The sequence below is a fragment of the Danio rerio genome, chromosome 5 (genome assembly GCF_052040795.2).
Source record: "Danio rerio strain M-AB ecotype USA chromosome 5, GRCz13ab, whole genome shotgun sequence".
NCBI classification, from domain to species: domain Eukaryota; kingdom Metazoa; phylum Chordata; class Actinopteri; order Cypriniformes; family Danionidae; genus Danio; species Danio rerio.
Genome location: NC_141025.1, coordinates 2,660,001 through 2,678,466, shown reverse-complemented (window position 1 = coordinate 2,678,466; position 18,466 = coordinate 2,660,001). Strand labels below are relative to the sequence as shown.

Here is an 18,466-nt window from a genome sequence, read left to right as displayed (position 1 = left end):
TCTATAGCTTAATTGTGGCCCATATCTGGCAAAACAGAAGTGGACCGCCCTATTGCCATAATTTCCATGCAGTATGTGGGCCAGATTTAAGTGTCTGATGTGGGCCGGATCTAGGCCAGAATAAAAGCAGAATGTGGCCCAGAATAGGCTCAGTTCTGGTTTATTTGGTTGAATTCTGGCTGACATGTGGAATGTCTATGGCTTAAATGTGGCCCATATCTGGCAAACAGGAGTGGACCGCCCTATCATCATCATTCCATGCAGTATGTGGGCCGGACTTAAGTGTATGGTGTGGGCCGGATTTGAGCCACATGAATTTTGCTATCTGGGTAGGCTCACACCTCTACTTCACATAGTCCAAAATACTAGAAAAACATTTCAAACTACCCAAAACGAAAAGGTTATAGTCATACTCAAGAGCCCTGGATTGTCCAGTCAGCATCCTAAACCACAATGATCAGATTTATAACAGTGAGCATTTGAGCTGAATTGCAATGACCAGGAGTAAACCTTAATTTCAGAGAACAGTTTATTAATTCGTCATTAGAACAGTGATGCAATATATATATATATATTAATCAGAAGTTGTTTTGATTCAGTTTGCAATATGCACAGTTGATTTGATTTTCAGATGTGTTGATTGATGAAATCAGTGCTAAAGGATTATACTGAAACTGAAATTATACTGAAAGATTTGAGATAAAAGACAAACAGAAAAGGAAACATTATGTGCAACTGGAAAAAGACTTTGCACTGAATCAAACACTGAAAGTTTTGTGTCCACACTACTGGTGTTCAGATCAGCATTTGGGCCACTTTTACTCAATGATGGCTCTGATCTGCTGCATCAGTCTTCCTTTGTTGTTTGAGATGTTTTTTCCAGCGACGGTCATTAGATCCGTGATCTTCTGTGTGCTGTAAGCTCTTTGATTTGTGGTATATTCATTCCTCCAATCCTCAAGTTGATCTGAAGAAAGAGCGACACAGTTAAACAGCTGATATATTCCAGTGTTATTCAGATTCAGGTCTTTAGCCGGATCAGGCCTGCAAACAAGTTTAATCTGGCCCGGGAGATGATTCTGTGTGTTATAAAAATGAGCTGCAGTTTTTCAATAAAAGAAGCTGCTGTTCCAATTGTGTCCACTGGATGGCAAACGGTTAATTTCATCTGATAAAGCAGGGATTCTCAACCGGTGAGCTGCGGCCCGCTAGTGGGCCTCAGTGATCCTTCCGGTTGGGCCACAAGATAGCTTAAAATGAACTCTCTCTATAATACTATAGTTTTTGGATTTGATTATTAATATGCTTTCAAGAGTTCACACCTAGCTCATGACTTACGACAGCTCATTTGGCATGCTGTCCCGGGAGAGAGGCCTGAGCTCAAGGCATTCCTCGAGTCCAGGGCTCCCTCCCTTTGTGGGGCGAAGGGAGATTGAGCTTAGGGCGATCTCAAAACTCCCCCGCAGCTAGCCTAGGTGAACGTCCGTTTAAGAGGTCTATGATGCAGAGCAAAATATTTATTTATTTATTTTTTAGGCTTTGGGAGAGAACTGAAACCCTGGGGTGGGGAAACGTGCTAGCGCCACGCAGATATACCAGAAGCTCAAGTAGGGAGCCGGAGCCATTGGTATTCCTGCTGGTTGCTGGGCCGCCTAGCCACCTATTTTGGATAAAGGTGAAAGAAGGGGGAGGAGGGGGGATTCTTCAAGGCGAAGATAGTTGTAAGTGGAAAAGGAGGAGATATATAGGAATTTGGGATCCTTGATTGGAGGATCGTGATTTGCTAATATGAGCCAGCTGGTTTAATCATGAGTACGTACTCCTCTCGAAATTAGTTTAATAAATTAAACTTCACTTGTTAAAATGAACAAAGTAATGCACTTTCTCCAGTTCTGTGATTGATAACTTTAAACTCGGCGCAAAGACAGCCTCATGATCGCGTCTGCAACTAGTAGACAACACGCAAGTCTCTTCATTCACAAACTATGCCTGAAGTAAAAGTGAAGGTCTCTCTTTGTGCATACATGCATAGTTGTCTAAAATAATCTCCTGTGAGTGATTTAAACCAGACGCGCATCCATACAGGAGGATCTAGCGAAGCTGTTGTTTCTGCCATAGAATGTAAAATAAACTTGCAGATGAGCTTCAGACGCGCTCTGGCGGAGCTGTTCACTGATCCTGTCAGCGATCTCCCAATAATATCCAGCTGCAAACTCAACCGCCATCAGATCCCTGCATTTCAACAGATTTAGGGTGTTTACTGCATTTTACATTTGTCTGTATATATATATATATATATATATATATAAAAAAAAAAAAAGATATTTAATAGTGGATATTTAGTCAGTTCAGCTTAAAGCAGAAGCTGCTCTTTTGCAATCTCCCTCTTGACCTGTGCTTCTCTTTGAAAAAACTGTTTTAATATATATATATATATATATATATATATATATATATATATATATATATATATATATATATATATATATATATATATATAAAAATATATATATATATAATTTTGACGTGCAGCCCGCTGTTTAAATATCAAATGCGCTCATATGTGTGCTGGGGCGTTGCTATTTTGAGAAACTTTAATAGATTGTTCAATAGACCAGTACAAAGCCAGTCTAAAGTCCAGTGCAGAGCACATCAGTTGTGCTCCTCGCTTACACACTGCTTAATACAGATGTACAGCAATATGCAAATATAAAGGACTGAAATATTACAAAACATTATTTTCTAGCCTACAAAAATATAATCACGATACCATCATGCCTTCATCTCGGGAGGCTTTTTCAGTTCATTCATAACAATTTGCTTTTGTATAATGTTATTATTATTAGCAGTATTATTTATTATATCCATATTTATCTTTGTTTTATTAAAAACAAGCTTAGATTTGTCCACCTGTCAGGTTTTAGACCGCATGTGTATTTGGAAATAACTCAGTATTTTGAACACACTTGGTCCTTATTGTTCATTTATTCCTTTGCTGGAAATTAGAACTGAATTTAGAAATAGTTTTGAAACAAATCTTTGCGCTTAACAAACGAAATTAATTATTTATAGACTGTACAACATGTTTCCCTATCCACAAGAGTGAAAGTGAAAGTAAAGAAAGAGGAGGTTCATCTCTCATTCTCGTGCTGTAGATGCCCTGTTTAACTGTTTACTCGCAACTGATTCTTAAAGGGAATGGGAGATGAGACTCTGATTGGTTTATTCTAAAAGCACACCTATAACTCATTAAGAGAATAAGCTCAACCCTGTTAGACCATGCACCATGGCGCAAAGCGTTTTTTTCCGTCCTTAAAATAGCAAAAGTGGATTCAGGCATGACCTTAATGCGTTTGCGCCCTGCGCTTTGCACTTTGCGCATGAATCATCAAAATAGAGCCCTTAATTTTATATATAATTAAATTTAAATAATTTTTTTTATAAAATGCTGATAATAGAAAATAATAGAAGGCACAACAAATGTATTAGAGGTATAAATAAATAATACATTTGTACATAAATAATACATATATTTATAATAAATAAAGGTTAAAATAAGCATTTCATACAAATATTTTAGAGAAAATATATTTTTTAGGTGGGTCTACACTCTAAAAAATAACTCAAGAGCTCTGTTACCACTACATAGTTCAATACATTATTGTAACTTAAAAATTCTAAAATGCTGATCAGATTAAAACTTTTAAGTTGCCAGAATAATTTTATTAAGTTTTCAGAACAGGAAAATATCGATAATTACATCAATTTAAAAATGCAGCTAATTTAAAGGTAAACATATCTGTCAGTTGCTTTAAAACAATATTTAACTTGTAGCAACCCAAAGAAATTGGGTCGATAACTCACACTAATGGAGTTGTTTTGCATTTTTAGGTCCACACACTGATGTTTTTTGGCTATTTTTTACACTGATAATATGGGACAGTACATGTTTTTGTTTTGTAAAACAATGAAAACCTGTAGTTTAATACAAATAAAAAACTACAGAAAAACAAAAATGTTTTATAAATGTATTTCTTACAAGCATGAACTGTAAATTTGAAAACAAACAAAAAAACATTTTTGGCTACTTAATTACATGCACATTTTCAAGTTTAGAATTAACCCCAAATAAATTAAGTACATAACACTGCATATAACGGTCTCCAGCATCGTCTAGTTATTACGGAGTCGTTTTGACAGGAGCAGTGATGTTCACGACGCGTCCAAGCATTTATATATCAAAATTAACTTTATTTTTCTTACAAATGCCACAAACAAACACGGTCAAAAACGGCCGCTATTCCTGCCAGCTGATCACCCATCACCAGTGAGCCCTTACGTAAGCAGGTGAGCTGATGTGACATGTAGGTGGAGTTTATCTATATCATTAAACCACTCGATCAGTGACACAGAATAATACTTTATAATATTATTAATCTTAATCATTCATGCAACAAATAAAATATAAATATATATAAATATCACAAATGGCTCCAACACTGGATTTGTTTTTAATTTTAAAATAAAAAATGTAAAAATGTCTCTGGTTGAAGAGGCAAATATTTAGCAAACATAATAAAGTTTGTTGTCTGATCTTCATTTTTGTTAGATGTTGTCGTAACTTTAATATATTAATGCAAACTGTTGCGTTAATTTGTTTTGTTTTGTCTAAACAATATTTTTAGAGTGTACAAGCATTGATCAGAGAAAGAAGTGGGCCCAAAGTAAACCCCTGCGATAAAGAATCCTGAATCAGCATCAGTTTTACAGCCTTCTCAGGGAGAAAGAGCACATCTCTGCGCTGCCACACCACACTGAGCTGTTCTCACAAGGAAATTTAACTAACTCACATTTTGTCAGTTTTGTGGCTAATTCGTACAAGTTTAGTCGTATGAAATAAAAAAGAGGCGTGGCACCCACACCCCTAAACCCAGCTATCATTGGTGGACAAGCAAATCATACTAAATTGTACAAATGAGACTGTAAGAGTCCATATAAATTAGCAAATAAATCAAAAAGTTAGGAATATCTGTGAGATTGTGTTGTCCTCACGCTCCAGCTTAGGCCCCTATCATACACCCGGTGCAAGGCGCGGCGCAATAGTCTTTTGGTAGTTTCAGCTTGGCGCAAGAGTGGTTTTGAGGCGTTGCGCTACGCTGTTTAAATAGCAAATGCATTAGCGCTCATTTGTGCGCTCATAGGCGTTCTGGTCTAAAAAGGAAGGTGTTCTGAGGCGGACCGCTGGCGCGTTGCTATTTTGAGAAACTATAATAGATTTTTCATTAGACCAAAACAAACCCGGTCTAAACTCCAGCGCAGAGTTGCGCCTCGCTTACACACTGCTTAATACACACAAGAGAGCAATAGGCAAATATCTTTACATATGAAAAAATGTAAATATTAAGGATATAATAGGAATAGATATAGGATATAAATATAAAGGATTAAAATATTACAAAACATATTATTTTCTAGCCTACATAAATATGAAAAATCACTGCTTTTATGTCTTCTTCATCTCGGGAGGCTTTTTCAGTTCATTCATAACAATTTGCTTTTGTATAATGTTATTATTATTAGCAGTATTATTTATTATATCCATATTTATATTTGTTTTATTAAAAACAAGCTTAGATTTGCCCACCTGTCAGGTTTTAGACCATATGGGGCACAGCATGTGTTTTAGGATATAACTCAGGTTTTTGAGCACATTTTGCTATTATTGTTCATTTATTAGTTTGCTGGAAATTAGAACTGAATGTAGAAATAGTTTTGAAACGAATATTTGCGCTTAACAAACGCAATTAATTATTTATAGACTAATTGATGTCTGTGCATAAAGGTTTCCCTATCCAAGAGTGAAAGTGAAAGTGATCCATTATCTCTCATTCTCACGCAGTAGATGCTCTGTTTAACAGTTTTCTGTTAAAACACTGTGAACTGTTTGCTTGTGAAATGCTCAGTTTTTCCACTTAGACTTACTTTGCGTCCTGTAAATAGTGAATGCGATCTTGGTGTGACGCAGCTGCTCTTAAAGGGAATGTGAGATGAGACTCTAATTGGTTTATTCTCAAAACACACCTATAACTCATTAAGAAAATAAACTCAACCCTTTTAGACCATGTGCCACGGCGCAAGGCAGATTTCCCGTCCTTAAATTAGCAAAAACGCATCCTGACACGCCCTGAAAGCGTTTGCGCCCTGCGTTTTGCGCTTTGCGCATGCCCGTCAAAATAGAGCCCTTTGTGTTTTATGCTGATCAAATTAAAACAAATCTGAAGTTGTTGTTTTTAAGATATAAATATACCATGATTTTACTGATCCGGCCCACTTGGGAATAGATTTACCTCCATGTGGCCCCTGAGCTAAAATGAGTTCGACACCCCTGAGTTAGACTATCTTAACTTGCCTCCACAGTTGACCACATTAAAGAGAGGGATGTGAATCACGGTTGGAGTGTTTTTGCCTTTAAACACATAGAAGTCCTTTGGTTTCTCGATGTCTTGATCAGGAATGTTGACTTTAGGGAAAGGGATGTTTAGCTTCCTGCACGTCTCCGCAGCTCCTCTCACTGTCTGAAGTAGAAAATGAACACAGATTTAACACTCTGTAGCTCTGAGATGCTGAAACTCACTAGTAAACCTGTAGAGGATTATTTTTGCATAACATACCATGAACGGATCGCCTTCACTGAAATCCAGAGAAATGATGAGGTCTGTGTTTCTTTCTTTTCTCAGCACTGAGAGGTAGGGTGAGTTCAGCAACAGCCCGGCATCTTCATAGTCTCTGGTATCACTTGTCCGCAGAGCAGGGGGAATTGCTCTATCTGAGGGATCACAGTGTAGAATGAGTCTGTTTATTGTTCACACTGAATTCCCAGACAATAGCAGGTCTGTTCTCACCTGTCATGTTGTGGAGAAAGTCATAATTCCTGCCCCAGATCCACAAAGCCATGCATACATAAGTACGCATCCACATGCTAATATCTGAAATTCAAATTGAATGAATAGTTATTATTTTTTATTTTTTCAGGGAACTGTATGGTTCTTTGGTGAAACTATATCTTTAGCTCTATAATACATGACTGGTTGTCTAAAGAAGGTCTCAACATTTACTCGAATACAGTACCTACTACATCTGGTAACCAACTGGACCTGATCTACCTACTACCTACTGCTCCACTTGCTGATAACCCCAGTGGACACCTTAGACTAATTCCTCCTCACCCAAAACCTAAACCTCAAAGGCTGTCTCATGCCACCCCTCTGCTCCAATAGTCCTAACAATGTGCTCTACCTTGTCTAGGCTGGCCCACAACCATCCACACTTACCCACTTCCTTAACCCTAATGGATTGGTAATTGTCAATATAGATTTGGAATTGTTAATCTGATATCCCTCATTCAGACTGCCTCATCCCACCCCCTCCCCTGTTTTTGTTCTGTGTGCTGAGAGAGATCTCAGTGATCAGAGGTCCAGAATGATATTTTCCACCAATAAAGATTCTACGGGCTCAAAGCCCAAAGAGAGTTGATGGGTGGAAACACACACAAGAAAACAAACCCTAACCCCAAAACTGACTGATTACCTGGCACTGCTCTATGGCCAAAAGTCGTCTTGGTGTGCTCCAGCATTAACCCTAGCAATCTGCCCTGTCTCTCCCAGGCCGGCTCACACCACCCCCTACACCCCTAACAATCTGCGCTCAATCATCCAATCCTTTAACTCTAACCCAAAAAATCTTCCCTACTTTGTGCAGGCTAGCTTATGACACCTATTCCCCCACTCAATTAACCCTAACCCAAACAATCTACCCTACCTTGAGCAGGCTGGCTTATGACACCTATTCCCCCTGACTCCTTTAACCTTAACCCAAACAATCTGCCTTATCTTGTCCAGGCTGGCTGGTTACACCCATTCTTCCCCAACTTCTTTAACCTTATCCCAAACAATCCGCCCTATTTTGTCCAGGCTGGCTGGTTACACCCATTCCCCTGGCTCATTTAACCCTTTCCCAAACAATCTACCCTACCTTGAGCAGGCAACCTTATGACACCCGTTCCCCCTGACTCCTTTAACCTTAATCCAAGCAATCTGCCATATCTTGTCCAGGCTGGCTGGTTACACCCATTCCCCGACTGCTTTAACCTTAACTTAAACAATCTGCCTTATCTTGTCCAAGCTGGCTCATGACATCCATTCCCCCCAACTCCTTTATCCCTATCCCAAATAATCTGCCCTATCTTGTTCAGGCTGGCTGCTTACACCCATTCCCCTAACTCCTTTAACCTTAACCCAAGCAGTCTGCCTTATCTTGTCCAGGCTGGCTGGTTACACCCATTCCTCCGACTGCTTTAACCATATCACAAACAATCTGCCCTATCTTGTTCAGGCTGGCTTATGACACCCATTCCCCTTGACTACCTTAACCTTCACCCAAACAATCTGCCCTATCTTGTCCTTGCTGGCTGGTTACACCCCATCCTTACCCTGACTCCTTTAACCCAAACCAAACAATCTACCCTGTTTTGTCCTTGCTGTCTGGTTACACCCTTCTTTACCCTGACTCCTTTAACCCAAACCAAACAATCTGCCCTGTTTTGTCCTTGCTGTCTGGTTACACCCTTCTTTACCCTGACTCCTTTAACCCAAACCAAACAATCTACCCTGTTTTGTCCTTGCTGTCTGGTTACACCCTTCTTTACCCTGACTCCTTTAACCCAAACCAAACAATCTGCCCTGTTTTGTCCTTGCTGTCTGGTTACACCCTTCTTTACCCTGACTCCTTTAACCCAAACCAAACAATCTACCCTGTTTTGTCCTTGCTGTCTGGTTACACCCTTCTTTACCCTGACTCCTTTAACCCAAACCAAACAATCTGCCCTGTCTTGTCCTTGCTGGCTGGTTACACCCCTCCTTACCCTGACTCCTTTTACCCAAACCAAACAATCTGCCCTGTCTTGTCCTTGCTGGCTGGTTACACCCCTCCTTAACCTGACTCCTTTAACCCAAACCAAACAATCTGCCCTGTCTTGTCCTTGCTGGCTGGTTACACCCCTCTTTAACCTGACTCCTTTAACCCAAACCAAACAATCTGCCCTGTCTTGTCTAGGCTGGCTGGTTACACCCCTCCTTAACCTGACTCCTTTAACCCAAAACCAAACAATCTGCCCTGTCTTGTCCTTGCTGGCTGGTTACACCCCTCCTTAACCTGACTCCTTTAACCCAAACCAAACAATCTGCCCTGTCTTGTCCTTGCTGGCTGGTTACACCCCTCCTTAACCTGACTCCTTTAACCCAAACCAAACAATCTGCCCTGTCTTGTCCTTGCTGGCTGGTTACACCCCTCCTTAACCTGACTCCTTTAACCCAAACCAAACAATCTGCCCTGTCTTGTCCTTGCTGGCTGGTTACACCCCTCCTTAACCTGACTCCTTTAACCCAAACCAAACAATCTGCCCTATCTTGTTTAGGTTGGCTGGTTACACCCCTCCTTACCCTGACTCCTTTAACCCAAACCAAACAATCTGCCCTATCTTGTCTAGGCTGACTGGTTACACCCCTCCTTAGCCTGACTCCTTTAACCCAAACCAAACAATCTGCCCTATCTTGTCTAGGCTGGCTGGTTACACCCCTCCTTACCCCGACCCATTAACCCAAACCAAACACTCTGCCCTGTCTTGTCTAAGCTGGCTGGTTACACCCAGACGTGTCTTATCTTGTGAATTGTAAACATTCATTTTCTATTTTGCACCCACATTCGGTGTCTCATCCTGACTTGCTAATAGCTACCAGTCCCTCCCCTGTCCCCCCGCTTGCTTAATTATAACCCTTTAATCCACAGGTTTCAACCTCAGTTTCTGGAGGGCTGCAGCTCTTCACAGTTTAGTTCCAACCCACCTACAGGCCATTCCAATTGCAAACTCTGCAAGTATGTGCATACATCCAAAGTGTACTGATTCATATTCAGTCTTGCAGCTCTTTTATCAGGGACAATCAGTTTTTCCACTTGAAAAATGAATTGACGTTTGCCTCCAGAGAGCTCTGTAGAAGAAAGCAGTGTTGTTACATGCAAATTATGCTGCATATCTTATATTGTATAAGCTAATTTTGATTAACATGTAAACGGCTATAAGTTTCAAACACTTTTGTTTTAAGTTTTAGAAAGAAAATCATCAAGTTTTGCAATCAATTGTGGGTAAATTTTGTGTACCCTCTCTGATTAATCAATAGAACCCAATGTTTTCTAGCACAATTCTTGAAATCTTACCTTTCAGCTTTATTCTGATGGATCTATCCAAAGCAGTGGGGTTTTGGCCATTCAAAACACAGATGTTCATGTCTGCTAGCTCCAGGAGCACCTGTGAACACTTCTGTATAGGTCCAAACATTGGGTCTTCTGAAGGAAACACACATTAAACAAACATCAACACGCAATGAAGCAACCTCAATGCAAGTTCTTTCCATTCCCAAATGATATCAGGTGACAGGCAGTGGCGCAGTAGGTAGTGCTGTCGCCTCACAGCAAGAAGGTCGCTGGTTCGAGCCTCGGCTCAGTTGGCGTTTCTGTGTGGAGTTTGCATGTTCTTCCTGCCTTCGCGTGGGTTTCCTCCGGGTGCTCCAGTTTCCCTCACGGTCCAAAGACATGTGGTACAGGTGAATTGGGTAGGCTAAATTTTCCGTAGTGTATGAGTGTGTGTGTGAATGTGTGTGTGGATGTTTCCCAGAGATGGGTTGCGGCTGGAAGGGCATCCGCTGCGTAAAAACTTGCTGGATAAGTTGGCGGTTCATTCCGCTGTGGCGACCCCGGATTAATAAAGAGACTAAGCCGACAAGAAAATGAATGAATGAATGAATGAAATTGTAACAATCTGTTCAGTAACGCTTCAAAATATGGTGCACAATTAAACATCAAAGATACAACTGTCAAAAGAGTAAAGTGGAAACCTGAAGAATCGCTTTACCTCTCTCCATTTCCTCAATCATCACACGAAGTAAATGTCTAAAGAACTCTGTGGGGAAATTCAGATGAAATCAGTATCGACTTTATAACAATCATATCAAGTCAAATGTCATTCTTTAATTCACCTTTGATTTTTTCCCAGAGGAATTTAGCAATCTCTACTCCATCTGCTAAAGCGCTGCCACACAGAGCTGCAGGAAATGATTGACAGTAATCAAAAACATGTTCAGTCCATATTTAATGAATTCTTACTTAATTCAACAAAAATTATATGTGTAATAACCCTGCTGAAAAATCCAGCTTAAACCAGCCTAGGCTGGTTGGCTGGTTTTAGCTGGTCGACCAGGCTGGTTTTAGAGGGGTTTTGGCCACTTCCAGGCTGGTTTCCAGCAATTCCCAGCCTGGTCTTAGCTGGTCAGGCTGGGAGATGACCAGCTAAAACCAGCTTGATCAGCCTAGCCAAGCTGGGAATCCAGCCAAAACCAGCTATATCCAGCTTAAACCAGGCTGGTCAAGCTGGTTTTAGCTGGATTTGGCTGGTCATTTTCCAGCCTGACCAGCTAAGACCAGGCTGAGAATGGCTGGAAACCAGCCTGGAAGTGGCCAAAACCCCTCTAAAACCAGCCTGGTCAACCAGCTAAAATCAGCCTAGGCTGGTTTAAGCTGGATTTTTTTAGCAGGGAATTTTAACTGTTTCTACATGCACTGTTGGCCATATTTCAGATTGGACACAATGTTAACTAAGTGCAGAGGGTGAGCCATTCATATGGGTAGACCTTAATAAAATGGGAATGGTTGGTGATGTTAACGTCCTGTTTGTGGCACATTATTATGTGAGGGGGCAAACTTTTCAAGATGGGTGGTGACCATGGGGGCCATTTTGAAGTCGGCCATCTTGGATCCAACTTTTGTTTTTTCAATAGTAAGAGGGTCATGTGACACATCAAACTTATTGGGAATTTCACAAGAAAAACAGCGGTGTGTTTGCTTTAACTTTATTCTTTCATGAGTTATTTACAAGTTTCTGACCACTTATAAAGTGTATTCAATGTGCTGCCCGTTGTGTTGGATTGTCAATGCAAGCCTCTTCTCAGACTCTTCACACACTGATAGCAACACCACAGGAGAAATGCCAGCACAGGCTTCCAGTATGCGTCGTTTCAGGTGCTGCACATCTTGTATCTTCACAATTGCCTTAAGATGACCCTAAAGATAAAAGTCTAAGGAGGTCAGATCGGGAGACCTTGGGGGTCATTCAACTGGTCCATGACCACCAGTGAACTTTTCAGGAAACTAGGAATGCTTGGACCTGACACCCATATTGTGGTGGTGCACCATCTTGCTGGAGAAACTCAGGGAATGTGCCGGCTTCAGTGCATAAAGAGGGAAACCATCATCATGGAGCAATGTCAAATATCCAGTGGCCTTGAGGTTTCCATTGATGAAGAATGGACCCACTATCTGTGTTGTGAAGATACAAGATGTGCAGCACCTGAAACTACGCATACTGGAAGCCTGTGCTGGCATTTCTCCTGCGGTGTTGCTATCAGTGTGTGTAGAGTCGGAGAAGAGGCTTGCATTGACAATCCAACACAACGGGCAGCACATCGAACACATTTGTATCCATATAAATGGCCCTCCCTGTATATTAATATTAAAGGAATAGTTCACCCAGAATAGATTTATGCACTTTGAGAAACTTCCTATCCTTTATGCAGCCTGAAGAGCGAAAATAAAATGTAAAAGCTCTCCGACTGTGTGTGTATGGCAGAAAACGTCATATAGTTAAATAAGTTAAATGATGTCGTAATGTAGAGAAAACTTTTACTCTCTTTAGAAATGAAGAGTGATGAAGAGATCATTTTTAGTTTTAGGTGACTACTATTCCTCTTAACACAGGCTCGTTGTGGATATATACCCCCATCTAAAATTCTGGAGATTGTGAAATAGGGTATGTGTGACTGCATTTTGTCTGTAAAAGGAACGCTATGAGGCGGTTGCCGCTGACAGCTTCTGTCAGGCCCGTGCAGAGACCGTCCAAAGGGCATGTGCAGGATAAATGTTTTGAAGACCGGGGGGTGGGGGGGGGTTGTACTGAAGTGTTTTTGCGCGTGTACTGAAGAGCGGTGTTGTCGCGTGCGTACTGTAAAGCGGGGGAGGGGGGGTTGAGCGCGCGTACTCAAGATCAGTGTTGTCGTGCGCCTACTGAAGGGCGGGACGGAGGGTGTGTCGCGTCGCGGGGGCACTTTTGATCATTTTGGAAGGGCACTTTCTATCCAAGACTAAAAAGGGCATGTGCACTGCACAGGTTGACCCCTATGTGTGCACGTGCCTGGCTTCTGCTCTTTTTTGCGCTTACCGCTTAGCTCCATATGGACGACTTTTCTGGTATTAAGAGTTTGAACAGTAGCTCATGGCATATGCCGATGGACCTGGGGACGTGTTGTGTGTTCAGAGATGCTCTTCTGCAGAGCTCGGTTGTAGCGAGTGCTTATTTGAGTTACTGTTGCCTTTCAGCTGGAACCATTCTGGCCATTCTCCTCTGACCTCTGGCATCAACGAGGCATTTACGCCCACAGAACTGCCGCTCACTGGATATTTCCTCTTTGTCGGAGCATTCTCTGTAAACCCTAGAGATGATTATGCGTGAAAATCCCAGTAGATCAGCAGTTTCTGAAATACTCCGTCCAGCCCTTCTGGCAGCAACAGTCATGCCACGTTCAAAGTCACTTAAATCCCCTTTCTTCCCCATTCTGATGCTCGCTTTGACCTGCAGCAGATCCTCTTGACCATGTCTACATGCCTAAATACATTGAGCTGCTGCCATCTGATTGGCTGATTAGAAATTCGCATTACCAAGCAGTTGGACAGGTGTACCTAATAAAGTGGCCGGTGGGTGTATATACAAATGACACTCTTGAGAATGTGGTAAAATCTGTAAACGTGTGCCTCCAACTCCTTTTCTTTTTCTAGATTAGCTTTTGAAAACACTATCGGTTGGGTGTAGGAAAGGGGGTGGGTGGGTCAGTTGGCTGAAGTGTGTGTTGTTGCGCCCTCTGGTGGAATTATGTGAAAAGCGGACACCCGCATGCCACACCCAAGAGAAGGTTGAGATCATTAAAAGCCATGCACAGCGGCAGCCAATGGTGGATTCGCGAAAATAAAGGATGCAAGCAGACGTAGCGGTCTCCAGAAATGTAGACAGGGGTACGTATCCACAATGAGCCTGGGTTGATTACATTAATAAACTGTCTTGTATTTGTTACCTTGCAGGTACAGCATGTCCACTTCAGGCTGACGCTTGACCTTACGGCCGTTCTCAAACTGGCTGCAGAAGCTGGGAGAGTTCACAAATGCTCCAGTGAGGGAATAACCTGTTTCACGAGGAGTGATCTCGAACCAGGGGTCTGTAGATGCACATTATGCCATTAAAACAGCTGATATGAGCACTTTAACACTTTTATTCTAGTATACACACCTCCATCTCCAGACTGTTTGCACTGCTTGTCGATCACGGTGAAGATGGGAAACGGGTCTTTCTTGTGCTGCTCCCGCTGATCACTGAGTGTGCTCTCGTCAATCTGTAGAGAATACAGTGCTCAGCATAAATGAGTACACCCGTCTCTTGCAAATAAACACTTCTATCCATCTCTTTGTGAATATAGTTAATTTATTTTAATGCATTTGAACAAAACAGTCTGATTATGTCCATTAAAATAAGAGTTTGGTACCTGAACATGTTTAGTAACAGTATGATAATACATTTAATTTCAAACCAGTCATTCAGTCATTTTCTTTTCGGCTTAGTCCCTGTATTAATCTGCGGTTGCCACAGCGGAATGAACTGCCAACTTATCCAGCACATATTTCACACTGCGGATGCCCTTCCAGCTGCAACCCATCACTGGGAAACATCCATACACATTTATTCCCACTGCTGCCAATTAAGCTAACCCAATTCCCCTATAGCGCATGTGTTTGGACTATGGGGGAAACCGGAGTGCCCGGAGGAAACCCACGCTAACAAGGGGAGAACATGCAAACTCCACACAGAAACACCAACTGACCCAGCTTGAACCAGCGACCTTCCAGCTGTGAAGCAATCGTGCTACCCACTGCACCACCGTGACACCCAAACGAGTTATTGCAAACATATTACAAACTACAAAACTTCATCAGAATTTAATATTGTGTGTTTCTCTTGATTTGTCCGGCGTATTAAATGTGTGTGTCATATTTCCCCCCAGTTGTATTTAAACTGCTTTGTCTGAAAAGTAATTGAATGGGCTGCATGCACAGCAAGTGCCACTGATAAACTTCTAGTGAATGTTTAATGTGACTAAATCAACCCAAGCTCCTTCTGAAAACGTACCCCTATATACATTTCTGGAGAGCACCAAATACTTTGGCTCTCGGCGAAGGCGGTCACACATTTTTCCTCTCATTCCCATATCTCTCCTTGCTGGCTCCTCTTGTCTTCATCTTATTCTATGTCTGAGGCTCTTCGTGCTCCGCTATCAAAGATATTTCCATACTCATTTCAGTTTTGTCCCCAAACCCCCCCCCCCCCCCCCCCCCCTGCTCGTGAACGGCCACGGGGGGTAGAGAACAGGGCATGCAGCGAGACAACAAATGCTGAATATAAGTGGGAGCGGTCGGGGTTCGGGCTATGGCGGGAGCGGGGTTCAAAATGTAGTCCCGCGCAGATCTCTAATGCACACTCGCTCTCATTTCACTCAAATGTGCCTCAGTTCATGCATTTCTAATGAAACTGCATGACTTCAGCATTGGGAATGTTTTGCTCTGATAACATGATTATCCTGCAGGGCTGTGTGATTCTGATTGGCTGATCAATGTCCTCAGGGTGTGTTTCCACCAAGTGTACATTTTATTACTATCAATGAAAAACACATGCATGCTTTCACTTTCTATCCAGTACACACACACACACACACACACACACGTGCTTTCAGTGTGCTTCCCACTGAGGCAGGACATGACCTTGTACCTCCAGTAGTGAGGTAAAACTGCAGCTGTCCTCAGATAAACGTAGTTTCGCTATTAGTAGACACACTCTGGCCAAACACAGACACTGCTACTCTCCTCATTTCTCTTTATTTCTTTCAGATCTGGAATAAATAACAGTTTTTCTTGATTGCTTTGACTTATTACAGTTTTTCTTAGTTGTTTACACACAATTAGTTGTACTATAGACACAATTTCTACAACATGTGACTGATGCACCCACCCCCTGAACCAATTCTGCTAAACTACAAGCACAATTGCTGCTTTACACTCAAATTGCAGGTTTAAAACACACTTTTTTCAAAACACTACACACAATTCTCTGCATTTTACACAATTTTCATGCAGAAAATCTCGTGTTTTCACAAGGAACACACTGTCATTCACAATTGTAAAGTCAGTTGCCTTACTTTGCATACTAACTCATCACATAAACACTTGTCCCACAGAGTTTCAATTTAGAAACCAGAGCTCATCTGGATCATCACTGGTTTACTGCCCACCCACAATTTTTAGTGGTTTATCTCCCTCCATATTCTCCATTCCTCAAACCTATTGTTACGTCCCGACCAGTCTAGGGTTGGTGGGAACAATAACAAGTGTAAAAAAAAAACAAAGAGATAAACTCAAATACTCAATTTAGGGTTTTCCCCTTCTCCTGTCCCAACTCACAATAATCACAACGCTGATCAAGTAGTAACAATATTTATTATTTACTCAGACAACAAAGATAGAAGCATCTCTTCTGAAGGGAATCCAGGCCAAAATAATAAACAAAAAGACAGCTTGCGGGGAAATAATTCTAACTTACCTGCTCAAATAAAAGTACCCCAAATAAAATTACAGCAAACTTCCCTTTCTCCCTTGCTACCACAAACCAGGAGAAAACGTTTTAAAGTAAATGGCGATTCCCAACCTACCGCTTCTGTTTCTAACCAAAAATAATACATATAAATATTTAAATCAGAAAAGCCAATAGATTCAGATTTAACAGAGAGCCGTTTTAGAAAATAATTAAATTGTCAGTAACAGAAATCAATCAATTCACACCAAGTCAACCAACAGTTTGGGGCAGGAGATAGGAGACGCTCGGAACAACAGCGGCGGCGACGACGACGACGACGACGACGACGACGACGACGACGACGACGGATATTTGCGACCTGCACCGAGCAGAAAGATCTCCCCATTGTTCCTCTCCTCCAGCTTATATACGCTCCCACACGCAACACGGCTGGACCGCAATCAAGCGCAGCTCTAGAGGGAGGGGGAGAGAGAGAGAAAGCTGCGCATGCTCCACAGCGCACAACACAATATCAGCTCCAAATGCATAAACAAAACACAAATCTGTGTATATATATATATATATATATATATATATATATATATATATATATATATATATATATATATATATAATATTTATATATATAAAATTAGCAAACAAATAATTAATACGTTCTATAACGTAACACTATTGAGGAATTGTTTTTCTGCCTGTAGATGGAAAGCGTATGACCGAAATCCACACACACGTATACCCCTTCTTCAAGCTATAGCAGTTGATGCTTTTCGTGGCTGGATTCGCCATGCAAGGTGACATTTCCCCCGCTGCTTGGCCAGACCAAAACAGAAAAGAGGATGCAGTATAGCTGTTTTTTTTTTTATAGCTGTTCTGTAAATACTTCTGTTGATGGTACATGTAGACCATGTTACAGTTTTTCTCGATTGCTTGGATGCAGTTGTCAACTGAAACTCCACATTTTCAAAACAGTTAACACACAGGCCTAAACAGCGGCACTCATGGTCAAAATGAAACATTATGCTTGCAAAATGCACATACCGTGTCAAAACATTTAACATATGCAACAAAAGCTAGTTTTACCTTCAAACTACACAACTTGCAAACAAGTATATGAGCTCTTTCAATTACAGTTTTTCTAGTTTGCTTTGACCTGGTTAAAGAAACTAGGTTCCTCTTCATTTTCATTATCACTATCCCAGCAGAGCAGAGGACAGGTCTTGCAAATGTCTGAACGCTTTCTCATTGGGTTGACACATTTTCCCCACCATTTTTCAAAACGGTTAACACAGATGTCATTCAAGCTGTCCAAACTCCATTGTTTTAGTTATGGTAACCAAACAGAATCCATCTATTCCTAACTATTAAAAACTACCAACATCAGTATGAAATCACTGAAGCACCGGTTTGACACTCCTTCACACAAATCTTCAATTAGCCATCATTCTGCAAACCTTATATAAACGATGGAAGCTCTGTGTTGTTCTGTGCCAGCATTGATGGAGGAGGTCAATATGGCTATGTCCTATACTCCCAATAGATTTGACTGTATATTAGTTTACATGTGTTTTCTCTAATATTTACAGTATTTTATTACTTTTGTCTGTTTTTTTATATACAGTATTTCAGTTTTCAGCCACAGTTTGAAAAATGTCATGAATTCAATATATATTCAAT

General features: G+C 41.2%; 1 protein-coding gene across 1 annotated transcript in view; it reads right to left on the bottom strand.

The window, feature by feature from the left end:
• Positions 1–511: 511 nt before the first annotated feature.
• Positions 512–18,466, bottom strand: part of zgc:101699 — a 22,597-nt gene continuing 4,642 nt past the window's right edge. Inside the window, 10 exon segments of the mRNA NM_001007430.2 lie at positions 512–967; positions 6,410–6,575; positions 6,672–6,826; positions 6,903–6,986; positions 9,900–10,043; positions 10,270–10,398; positions 10,964–11,011; positions 11,088–11,153; positions 14,229–14,369; positions 14,441–14,543. Coding sequence (NP_001007431.2) covers positions 819–967; positions 6,410–6,575; positions 6,672–6,826; positions 6,903–6,986; positions 9,900–10,043; positions 10,270–10,398; positions 10,964–11,011; positions 11,088–11,153; positions 14,229–14,369; positions 14,441–14,543 — 1,185 coding nt within the window. The 3' untranslated portion in view covers positions 512–818.